Genomic DNA, 13,133 nt, shown 5'->3' with positions numbered 1-13,133 from the left:
CAGAGCCTGGAGCCTGCTTAGGATTCTGTGTCTCCCTCTCTCTCTGCCCCTCCCCCACTCACCCCACTCATGCTCTGTCTCTCTCTCTCTTCCTCAAGAATAAACATTAATATTTTTTTTTTTTTAAGTCACAACCGTCAAATTTACTGTGACCATCATTCACAGGTAAAATAATGAACTCTTGTAACCATTTGGGGAAATCAGTTACACACAAACCATTTTCATCTTCAGTCTTTAAAGTTAAGCCTTCCTTTTTAACCAGTGTAGGCCATATCATCTACCTTCGTTTGCCCATTCTATAAAAGTGAGAAATAGTATGTTATAAATAATAATCTACCAAGATACGTGATTAACGATTACTGGTGAGCATAACAATGGGGTTGAAATCTGAAAAAAATAGCATTTCTGAAGACCATTGTTTTGAGGTGATAGTTCCAATTAACATGGAAAGAAAAATGCCTCCTAAGATATGCTCAAAGGAATATAAAAACACAGGGTCATCAGAAAATCTTACAATCTCTGCAAAGGAATAACTCAAAATCATGGCTTGAGGAGTAGCATTGGATAAAAATGTTAAAATGGTTACTTGCAAATTTGTCATTTGTGGAAAACAAAAATTTTCATTGTTTCATATTGTCATAAAGGTCCTCAGGCATTCAGGGTATTTTTATCTAACACCTTTTTAAAATACATAAACCTGTTATCAAGTAAATTCTAACATTTTGTTTTTTCTCTTCTTTCTCTCTAAGAGCAACTTAAAATATAAAATACTTAGAAATATAAAAATATATTTACTGGTATGAATGACATAGTTTTGACACTTTTACAAATGTAATGAAATGTGGTGATGGAATAGAAAATGAGGACGATATTCAATAAATAATTATGTATTTAAATAATAGATTGGTACATTTCTAGACATGGATTTTTAAATTGCTACCAACATCAATACTGAAAAAAACTTTCCACAAAATAATATAATTAGGAAAAATTCAAGAGAACAATGAAAAAAATGACAAGCTATTGATAAAGCATGCAATAGTCAATATTTATATGTAGTACACTAACCTAAATGTTAGTAATTCCCTATATGTTAAACATGTACACCTACTTGACCAATATCAAAGTCCTTCCATAAAAAAAAAAAAAACAATAATGAATATAATACATGAAAGCATCTTACTAGGATCATATGTAACCAGATAATTTTTAAAAAGTTATAAACTCTCTATTCTGTTATTATTTACGTTCAACATTCATGGAAATCAATACATCACTTAGTTTCATGAAGGACCTGGGAATTCAAGCGGAGAAATGCAATTTTGCCATTTATTAAAACAGAAGAATGCTTAATTATTCAGTATTCACTCATGACAATTTTTGATTTGGTAATCAAATTTTATATCCTTCTTTTCACTGTTTGGCTTCCATCTATCAGTTAGTCTTTCAGAGATGAAAAATGGTAAGTAAAGGGAAACTAAACTTTATGGTTTTTCTGTTATTAATAACGCATTTTAAAATATCTTGTCAAGGTATAAAATTTAGGACAAAAATTAAAAGTAATAAATGAGTTAAACTTTGACATGGAAATGCTTTCATCATTTATCCATACGTTTATTGATCTTTCCAGTGAAATCATAACTAATATGATCGGCTCAATCATTGTAAGAATTGACAGAGTTAATGATTGTCATCAAGTTGATCCAGAAAACCCATCTGCCCTAAAATATTCTCTCCACTCATGAATTTCCCCCCATTAAAGGCATTCTTACAGCATTAAAATTGGGCTTTTCCTATATCATCTGAGATAGCTTATCAATGTTGGAAACATGTCAAGTGGAGAAGATATCTTGAAGAGTGGACAGAGAGCAGGTACTGATTGGTATGTGTTGCTCTCTCCATCTTAATCATCCTCATGTAAATCCTTGCTATTCAGCACATCAACATAACCTGTAGTCCCGTTAGAAGTGCAGAATCTCAGATCCCACCCAATCCCACCAAATCACAATCTGCACTTGAACAAGACTGCCAGGTGATTTGTATCCACAGGGAAGTTTGAGATCCATAGTCTACAACTTAGTCTCCCTGTCTCTATCAACTGTTATTTGCAACTTTGCATATATTACTAATCTATCTGCCTGCTCCTGTTTAATTTTTTTTAATTTCTTATTGAAATAACATCTGAAAGAAACATACATTAGACAATATCACTGCTAAAGACCCTGCTAAAGACCACCAACGGCTCCTGTCTCATTTCTATTAATATAAAATTCTCTATCTGGGCCCCTGAGCCTACATGATCTGTGGTTTCCACCAATTTCCCACCTCATTTCCATCCGTCTCCTCCTTGTCCACTGAACAGCAGCACACTGGGCTTTCCTTTTCTCAAGTAAAATTCAACCTCCTTCTGGCTATTTTCTTTATCTGATATGCTCTCTACTCCATCTGAGCATAGCTGCCTTCTTCCATGTTTAGGTCTCAGTTTAAATTTTACCTCCTCAAAGAGGCCTTCCTGTCCTTCCAAACAAAGGTAGTCACCCATATATCACACAGTCTATTTTAATATTCAGCACAGTCCTTGCTACCATCAGGTTTTTGTTTATTTGCTTGTTCTCTTTTTCTTCTCACTTGAATATAAACTTAATGAAGCACGGTCTACTCAGTTTTGTTCAATGTTGTTTACTCAAGAACTGGAAGAAAGTCTGATGTGTAAGTAACCTAGTAAACATTTGTTGAAGAAAGAAACACATAAGGAAGGAAAGGGAAGGGAAGGGAAGGGAAGGGAAGGGAAGGGAAGGGAAGGGAAGGGAAGGGAAGGGAAGGGAAGGAGGAAGATTGGCAGGGGAGGGGAGGAAGGTTGGTTGGTTTGTTGTTAAAGAAAAGAAGTGAGAAAAGAAATAGATTGGAAGAAAGAAAGGAAAGGAAAAATAAAGACAGAAAGAAAATACAAAAAGGAAGGGAGGAGAGGAGAGGAGAGGAGAGGAGAGGAGAGGAGAGGAGAGGAGAGGAGAGAAAAAGAAAACAAAAAGAAAAAAGAAAATGAGATACTGAAGAAAGTAACCCTGTCATCTTAAACACAGACTAAAAAGCTAGAATTAGATCCTCAAGTGGAGAGGTTTTAGAATTCAAGGCATATAGGTAGGCATTGAGCTCTGGGAGAAATGTACATGTGGCCGATCCCTTATCTATTGAAATAAGGGGAGAGCCAATCTCCAAATTCCTTGTTATGAGTGCTTGCTACATCTATGCTTATTTTAACATTGGCTATACAGTCAGATAATGAGAAGGATAAGTCCATTTCAACTCAAACATCAAGAGGAAATAGAAGATGATGATAAATACATTTAAATAATATATATCTGGATAGTTATAGACAGGATTAGAAGGGACAGTAAGAATCATATTATCAATATACTCTTTGATGCTTAAATGTTTACTAAGTACCTAATTTGTCCATCAAGTATTCTTGAATAGAGGGGCGCCTGGGTGGCTCAGTTGGTTGTGCAACCGACTTCAGCTCAGGTCATGATCTCACAGTTCGTGAGTTCGAGCTCCGCGTCGGGCTCTGTCCTGACACCTCAGAGCCTGGAGCCTACTTCAGATTCTGTATCTCCCCTCTCTCTACCCCTACCCTGCTCATGCTCTGTGTCTGTCTGTCTCTAAATAATAAATAAATATTTAAAAAATTTAAAAAGTATTCCTGAATATTTTATTAGTGATTTGGTAATTTACTGCTTCCTGAAGCACACAATCTATATTTGAACAAAACTCAATGTTGGAAGTCTTCTTTATAATAAACTATTGTGGATCTCCCTACGGTTCCATACACCAAGTTCTACAATCTATGAACAAATTTGATCTCTCTTACATATAACAACACATCACACTTTGGAAGACAGCTATAACTCAAACACACTCACCTATCATCCTCATCCTGTAGCAATTCTCTGAGACAGGACAGAGAATTTTTCTCTGCAGTTTTATCCCTACAACTTTTCCTTTAAAATAAACACCATATTATACTTCTTTTGAATTTATCACATGCTTAACAAAGAGATAATATGTTCAATAAAACCCTATTATTTGACGGACATGTATCAGTATCCATAAAGATCTAAGAACCCATCTATAAATTAATGTCTTCAATGGCTATTGTTTATGAAGATTACAAAATTGTTTTATATTTGCAAATCTATACTAAGACTATTAATAGAAAATCTGAAAACAGTATTAGTTGCTTGCAAGCTGTTGAAAATACTCAAAATTCTATGTGTGGCCAAATACCTATTAATGGAAGGCACATAGTAGGCACTCAAGAACTACTACTTTAATACAATAAAGTTTTTGTCATAGTACAGTTTGGGGGTTTTTTTGAACAATGTTGTTACATATCACAAAATTTGATATCTGAAATAAACTAGAAATTTCAGTTTTTCTTATAGTCTGTTTTCCCTTTTTTGTTAAGCAATGTAAATCTGAGATAAGCTACCTTGAAAAAAGTAATAATGCTTTTGTTTAGATTAAAACTGCTGACCTAAAATTAAGTTTTATTCTGAATTAATCATTCTTACCTTAAAGGTGAAAATAATTAAAAAAAAAAAGTGTTCAGATCAAAAACTTATAATTAAAACAGGCTTTCTTTTAGGTGGCTGTTATGAAGGGGGGGAGTCTACATCATATTCAATTTTAGTTAAACATAATTTCATATTACTTTATAAACCAAACTAGAGCTCTGTTTGATCCTATTGACATGATTAAACATACGATCAAACATACTTTGGAAGAACTGGCTACACTATGTCAACATAAACAGCAGCAATGGCTATAAAATGCTCATAACACATTTGACTCAACAACATGTTATAATCATCTAAGTTAATATTCCACTAGGAAGAACAATAAAAGAGAGCCTATAATTATATACAGATATATGGTAACTCTTCCAGAAGAAAATATCTACATTTTATACTTGAAAACAACTACCAAGGCTGATCATTAACAGCTGGCAAAACTTGCCTATGCATTTTAAAAAACAAAGGAATACTCTCCAATATCAATATAAAAGAAAAAATATTAAATTAAATCATGTGAAACAAAACACATTTTAATGACTATTTTTAAATGGTGTGACTATAAATTTCTTGAGGAAGAAAAACCAATTGTGCTTATCATCTATATTACTTTAACCTTAATATCATCTAATACAAAGCTGTGCATACATTAGGCCCTTATAAATGTTAAATAAATGAAAGAATGAATGAATACTACTCTAGCAACATGAACTAGCTTTTCATACATCCTCTTGCAGACCACAATTTTCTCTAAAAAATATTGATGTTGTATTATATGAATCCAAATATCCCAGATAATTCTAGAATATATAATTCTAGAAGTACAGGATACTCTCCTTGCTACTGTTTTAATTATATTATCACATAGGTCCTGCTACTTTAAGTCAATTTTGAGTTGAAATCTCTTAGGGCTATATAATTTAACTATAGGGTTTAAGGATTATTGTAAAAGGTGCTTAAAGTAAATATTAATAAATAATTTCAAAAGAGCTTATACTTAAGGCAAAAATATTCTGGTGAAATTTAAAATATCACTAGATATTATTAGATTATTGACTTTTAAACATCTAGACATTTTTAAACTAAAATTATCAATTGTTTTAAATTATTCCTATGAATGTAAACCCCCATCAAGTATAGTTGAATACTTCCTTTATTTTGGTATAGATTCATGATATTTCTACTTAGCACAAGTATCTATGAAAAGCATTTTCAATGCATCTTTGTGATATAAACACAATTGATTAGTTTGAAACTTTTATTCCTATTTCAAGAACTAGTTCAAATATCCCCTGTGCAGGCTTCCTTGACTTTCTACATTCAGAGGTAGTTATTTTCACTCCTTCATAGAATATCAAAAATATTGTTCTGATAGTGTTTCTCACCAAAATTTGTACAAATTACAAACCCGTAATTATTATTTTTTTAAGTTATATAGACTACCTGATGGTATAGTCTGCATCCTTCATTGTTATACCCTTACTATCCAGTCCAATGTCATGCACATAGCAAGAGTTAAAACATAGTTGGTGAATAATAATAAAAATAACAGCAATTTGTATGTGTTGAACATACCTCAGCAACTGTGCTAAATTTTTTCACAAAGCTACCTATGATGCAGGTATTCTCCATTACTAAGAAGTTGAGCTTGGAGAGTTGAGGTTATTACTCAAGGCAAGATACGATAGCTAACAAGGGGCAAGTGTCCACTCATTCTCATTGTCTGACCTCAGAACTAACTAGCGATGGTGGGCAGTTTGGCTTTACCTCTTCACTGGGAGAAAATACCTTAGTTTATTTTAGCATTTCCATCCAATACCATGTTTAATCTTCACAAAAACCCTAATGTAATACTATCATACTCTTTCACAAATATATGGAAATTGAGCTCAGATAGTTCATGTGACCTGCACAGGGTCTCACACATAGTAGGTGGCAAAAGTGGACTAAAATCCAGTCAGTTAAAACTCAATTCTCCTTCTCAGAACTATTGGATGCTAATACTACAGGAAACTGTAGTATTCATAACAGTTTCAAGATGATCTAAACCAACATTGTTTATTAGTATTCTGTTTTTTACTTTTTATTTCAGTGTCAAGAGACTCTTTTTAAACAGAGAAAATTGGAAAGTATTTTCTTTTACTGAGAACAAGTAGAAAGTTAAAAAAAAATTAAGAACATAATTGAAATTAAATTACTGATATTTTAACTATAGTGTAATAGGAAAACTAATTGGAATAGTACTGTATCGGCAATTGAAAATATCTTTGATAAACTTTCTAAGTTTGAATCTAATTATTTATTAATTGTTCATGTTACTTATAATAAAGTAACTAGCTATGCTGATTTATCATAAGTTAATACATAGATTTTGAGGCCACACACAAATGTACTAAATACCAAATACTATGTGCAATTTCAATGTCCATGCCTTCTTTGCATTTATAGTGATATTGATGCAAACAGTACATATTTTAATTGCCTCAGATTATTGAAAATAGATAACTTAGGAGCTACTAATCATCAAAAGATATCATAAAGGGGCCCCTGGGTTGCTCAGTTGACTAAGCATCTGGCTCTTGATTTCAGGTCAGGTCATGATCTCACGGTCAGTGGGATTGAGCCCTGCATTGAGCTCTGCACTGACAGTGTTTAGCTGGCTTGGGATTCATCCTCTCTCTCTCTCTCTCTCTCTCTCTCTCTTTCTCTACCCTCACCTCCTCCAGTTCTCTCTCTCTCTCAAAATAAGTACATAAAATTTTTTAAGAAGACATAAAATGAAAATGTAATTGTGAATAAAGAAAAATTATGAAAAATATTAAATTATCATATAGCAAACTAGTATGGACTGTATACCTCAAAGGAACCTATGCTATCACAAGCTATCATATATAGGATTTAAATGGTAATAACTTTCAGCAAAATAATATCCATGGTATAACATTAACATTTATTCATGTGATATTTGTTGACTTTATAGCTTTCTTGTGTTTAACTGTAAAATCCCTTTGTCTTTATAATTGGATAAGGTCTATAAACAAGGCATTTATACCTAGTTTCATGTTGTGAAATTTGAAGTGGTATAAAAGTAATTTATTGTTTGAATTCATGAGAATATCATTGCCTTTTAGGAATTAAAAACACTAGTATTTTTAGAACTATGACAAAATGAAGTAGTTATCTTTATTTTAATACTAAAATGTATAGATATATGAATATATTGTAAAACATAGTTTTAAGTTTTCTAAAAAATTTAGGCAAATGCTTTAGCTGGTCAGATTTTAAATAGTCATTAATTTAGCAAATAGTATTTAAATTCATCTATGGTTCAGAAGCTGCTCTAGGCACTGGGAATTTAGCATGAACCAGACCCACTCACTCCTTACTTCACAGAGGTAAATTTTACAGGACAAGTCATAGGGCTGGTGATTACAAATACAAGAAAAGTACAGAATACAATGCTGAGTTATAACAGAAAAAAAATCCTAACTTTCCTGGAGGTGACAATTTAAGTTAAAATTTCTAAAGGGAATTAGAATGATCTGGTTGCAAGAATGAAAGGAATGGTTCATCAAAGTGGCTTCAAGGAGAAAAGAACATGGTGTGTTTGACACTAACAGTATTTATGTTTGGCTAAAAAAAAAAAAAAAAAAAATAGAGTAACTGTGAGAGTCACACAGGATGGATATGGAGATAGAGACAAAAGCCAGACCATGAAATTTTCTGTAGGACACCACCAAAACTTTGTTTTATTACTAAGGTTGTTGAGGAGCTTTTAAAAGGTAATTCTGAGTACACTGCAGAGAATGGAATAGAAGAATGAAACCTAACTTGTTTTCTCTAATATATCTAGGAAAATTAAGGATTTAGTTTGCATTATGTTTACAGACTCATTTAAAATGTCAACGAAATGACTCACTGTCTGCATAAACCCCATAACTACTTGAATCGCTATGAGCTTTACAAAACTTTCCTTCTACTACCTTATGGGTTTCTCTGTATCTTCCACTCTATGCCAGTCTCTTGAAGGAAAGGGTCATAGCTTATTTATCATTCCTTCCTAGAACAGAGCATGGTACTCAGTAGGTGTTCCAGGCATGTCTGGTGAGGCAGAATTATTTTTAATGAAAGAATAATGCTCTGGGGCACCTGGGAGGCACAGTTGGTTGAATGTCTGACTCTTGATTTCAGCTCAGGTCATTATCTCACGGTTATGAGACTGAGCCCTGCGGGCTCTGTGCTGAGGGTGGAGCCTGCTTACGATTCTCTCTCTCTTCCTCTGCCCCTCTCCTCCTTGTTAGCATTCTATTTATCTATCTATCTATCTATCTATCTATCTATCTATCTATCTATTTAAAAAGAATACTGCTTTGATGTTAGCCAATTCCAATCTGGAAATTTGGCCCTGCTAAGAGTTAGGTTTTTGAAGTCTATTTTACGTCTGTAAAGTAGCTAAATATTGAGGGTTTTCAAAAATATCGATAGGCATAGGGTGATAGTTCTCTTTTATTTCTAATATTTACATTTTTTAACCCAAAATGTTAAAAAGCTCGAGTCTCAAATATAACTAGCTATCTGAAATCGCTAAAACACTAGATTATTGAGGAAGAGTCAGAAGGACTAATTCTAATTAAAATAGAGATTTGATAAACATAATAATTTAAGTGACTGAAATAAATGATAAGTGTAACACTCAGAGTGTTTTCCATACACATGATTTAAACCAAAATAACTGACGAATATTTAATTCCAAAGTAGATGGCACTACTCAATGGCTACTACCTACAGAAACACTATTTCAGAAAGAATATGGGGAAGGATGAAACATGTATTAGCTCTAAAATAATTATTGTCTAAAAGAGAATTTGAGCACTGATTTGGAATTTACCAAGGAAGTAAGATGCTTAATTAAAATGTACTTGAATGTAGCTCAGAAGTTTAGATTAATTTTCAAATCACGTTATTGAATTTAATAACTGACTACTCTTTATTCTCATTTCAATCTGAATTATTTTTCCCAGTTCTCTAAAACACTAATTTGTAACCTGAGCTTCTCGCATCACTTGATGGCAACTTTGGCTAAAGTAGTGTTTGTTTATTAGTTGATTTATATAACAAACTTATGCTTGAGAATTACCCATCTTTCATTCAATAGGTGGTAAAATGATCAGAGTAGTTTGTCAATTCTAGCTCATTAAATTTTCCACAGAGAGTGAAAAAACTAAATGGAAGGGTTTTTACCTTAATATTTGAATAATATTTACACTTTTTTTTTATTTCCTGCTACTAAGAAAAAGTATCTATTTGGTAAAACAAATTATCAATTTTATCATGACTCTTACATTCTTCACTGGGGAAATACTCATGGTAAGGAAGTCAATCGAGAAGCAAGGTGATACTGATTTAATACTTTACAGGAGACTACTACGTGTTAAGAATTCAGTTTATGATGCTTATTAAGGAGAATAAAAGTACATTCAGTATAAATTTTGATGGGAATGAGCTTTTGAAATATTTCTATATGATTTTCAATCAGCTATATAAGATGTCTTGATTTTTGTTCTTAGTGTATATTAAGCACAGAATGCTTTCCATTACTTATATCATGTTCTGTATAAACCATGCCTACCCACACTACATCAACCATAACCAGTTTGGAGAATATATGATGATGAGTTGGAAATAGAGTTGGAGTAGGTATTTTGTACTTGAAACATGTTCAATTAATTAATATTTCCACTGATGCATATATTGACATAAATGAAATCCCTTTACTTTTTGACACTACATTGATTTTTTTTCCACAAACTGCTCGGTGAAACTTGCTACCAAGAAACAAAAAATATGCTTGCTATGCTTCATAGTTTAGTAAAAGGTAGGCTTATATTAATCAACTAGAAAATTACCAATATATGATTTGGCTTTGTGGCAATGTTTTTCTACAAAAGATTAGAAAGCAAAAGGATATTTAAATATAGAGCCATAATCTCAATGAATAGCTGTTACCTTTTCAAAATGAGAAATCTCAATACAATCATATAGATCAGGCTATAGTTACTTTATCAATAAAAGAGCCAGCTATGTAAAATAATCACCAGACAGAATGTTTCCATTTTGCCCATATTATCTATTGTCTTAATTGTTAATTAGCATCTGTGTAACATTAAGATTTCATGCAAATGCTGAAAATTACGACATAGGACAAATCATCAATGTGTAAATATGTACACTTATTGATAGAAACTGGCTACTCTATTTTCAAGTAATCTCAACATCATACCTGGCACATAATATGCAATAGATATTTAGTACTTGTTTTTATTATCCTTTTTATGCATTCTTTCCTTTCTACATTTACCCCCACCCCCGCCCAGTATTTGCATTTCCCTCTGATTTGTATTTTTTAATTTCTGTGTTTTCAAATTATTCAGGGTTTGGCTATAACAATCTATATTTTGCAGCTAAGCTTTTTCCTTTGGCGTCCTACATCTTGGCTCTCTTTCAGCTCATTCTCCAATTCGAATCGTTACCAAAATATAGCTTTGGCTGTAACTAAACGGGCACAAGTAAAATAACATCCAATACCTCTATGAGTAACAACTGCAAGCTCTTTAGTTCTTTCTATCTGTTCAGCATTTCGTGGTCTTCTCCTTGTACTTTGTGTATCTGCTTGATGAGGAGAGAGCCCGTCCTTGGATGTGTTGGGGTCCAGACCTGAATTTCTGAGACTCGAAACTTGCACTCGCTGTTCCTCAGAAAGTCTATGGATGGTGACAGCTGTAACACTGGATACAGTAACATCTGCAGGTGTGCTAGCAACAGCAATAGCACCAGTGGTAGTCCTGTTATGCTCCTCTAACTCACCAGTGGAGGTAGTGTGGGTCAATGTAGAAGAACCTGTGGGACACAGTAGCACTAGATGCTAACTTTTTCTTTTAAATTGTGTTTATTTTTTTCTGATAAGTTTAATAAATTATATTCCCTTCTATTACCTTAAGGATAACCAACACGAAGAGGCAAAACACAAACACGCCCCTAAAATGTGAAGTAACCAGATCCAATGATTGCTTCGTATCAATCAACCTCTGAATAGGTATCACACACAAATATACCACATTTTCACTGTGACACATTAGGGGAGAAAAGGTGAAATAGTAAACCCTTCATGGAGTCCTGAACCAATCTTTTTTCTTTATCTACAGATGAATATTAGCAACAAATGCCTGGCAAGTGACAAATTTTGACAGAATGGGTAACCGTGTAACCACACTTTTCTCAAAAGTATGCTTTGAAGAGTCTGTGCCATATCTGTTCATAATTTCTGGGAAAAACATCAAAAATTTCTATTTTAAGATAAGCAAATGAAGGAGAATTTAAAATCAAAGCCAAAATTAAAACAAAATGATTAAAAAAATAAAACCCTGAATAACTATTCTATGCAGATGTCTATCTTAACCTCACTTGCCAGAAAGCAGCCAACATGATAAAATATTCAACGCCGTGAGCTATATATGCATTAGGCTCCGGTGGGTTGTTTTTGGAAGTTGGGTAATATACTTCACTATTTTAAAGTAAAATTTGAGATTAACCAATTCTCAGTTAATTAAAATTAATCACTATATTTAGAAAGGATTGAGAATTAACTAATAGCATGGAACTTTTACGCATACAAAAGTAGCTTTAATAAATGGTTAAGAATTCCCAAATATCTCATAAGTGTTTCACAGTATATATTTCTCTACATTCTTAACTTATTAAGGTTTCACTGTAATTTAAAAATAGATTTTTAAAGGAACTGAATTAGGGTTTTCTTTTTCTCTCGCTTAAACCTTTTTAAAAGATTGTATGTGGTAGTACATAATTCTTACATAATGAAAGAAAGTAGTTTGTCTTTCTTATAATAGAAGTATGAAACTGAAGATATATTTAAAAGGCTCTTGACATCTAAAATGCTTAACAAGAAAAAAAATACTGAGTGTTGGAAGTACAGCTACTAATTAGGAATAATCGTCAGGTCCTGGTTAGAAAACTTCTGAGTATATTTTAAAGCCAATGAGTGGTATATTTTCATATCCTTGCCTTCTCAATAAACTGCATCTCAAACTTCTGTCCACAGTGTATAATTAGATATTGTAGACAAAAATACATAGGAATAGTTGAACCATTCTGCAAGAGGAAAATAGCTTTATCCCGTAATGTCATTTGAGTATGTTCTGCCTTCTTTTTCTTTTTCTTTTTTCCCTCTTGTGTTATAGGCAGGTGAGTGGTAAGATTAGTAATTCTGATTTCTGCTTTCAGCCAAAAAAGGACGTCAAACACGGGGGTCCTCTCATTCATAAACAGCAAAGGGAAACATGTCTGCTACAGGTTCTGCCAGCCTACATTGTCATTAAAATTGAAGCTTGGTTTAATTTGGTTTGGAAACTCAAATGATGGTTGTATTTTCAGGGAGCCAAGGGTAAATGAGGTATGGCAATTATCAGATAATTTTAAAGGCCTTTAATATATTCTAAAGCATCAGTCAGAAAGAAGCTGCTACTGAATATTTATCCAAGTTATATT

The 13,133-nt window shown here is 32.8% G+C and overlaps 1 protein-coding gene across 6 annotated transcripts in view; it reads right to left on the bottom strand.

Moving 5' to 3' along the window:
* Positions 1–13,133, bottom strand: part of CSMD3 (CUB and Sushi multiple domains 3) — a 1,257,965-nt gene that overhangs the window by 733,270 nt on the left and 511,562 nt on the right. For 3 of the 6 annotated variants that reach the window (XM_086695899.1, XM_086695901.1, XM_086695900.1), the window contains exon 7: positions 11,157–11,468. The exons of the other annotated variants lie outside the window; for them this stretch is intronic. In XM_086695899.1, the coding sequence (XP_086552025.1) occupies positions 11,157–11,468 (312 nt within the window). The remainder of the gene's footprint in view (positions 1–11,156; positions 11,469–13,133) is intronic. 6 annotated transcript variants of the gene reach the window in all.

Source organism: Puma concolor, chromosome F2, assembly GCF_028749965.1.
Source record: "Puma concolor isolate L17-30 chromosome F2, mPumCon1.1.hap2, whole genome shotgun sequence".
NCBI classification, from domain to species: Eukaryota; Metazoa; Chordata; class Mammalia; order Carnivora; family Felidae; genus Puma; species Puma concolor.
This window is presented reverse-complemented; position numbering and strand designations above follow the sequence as displayed.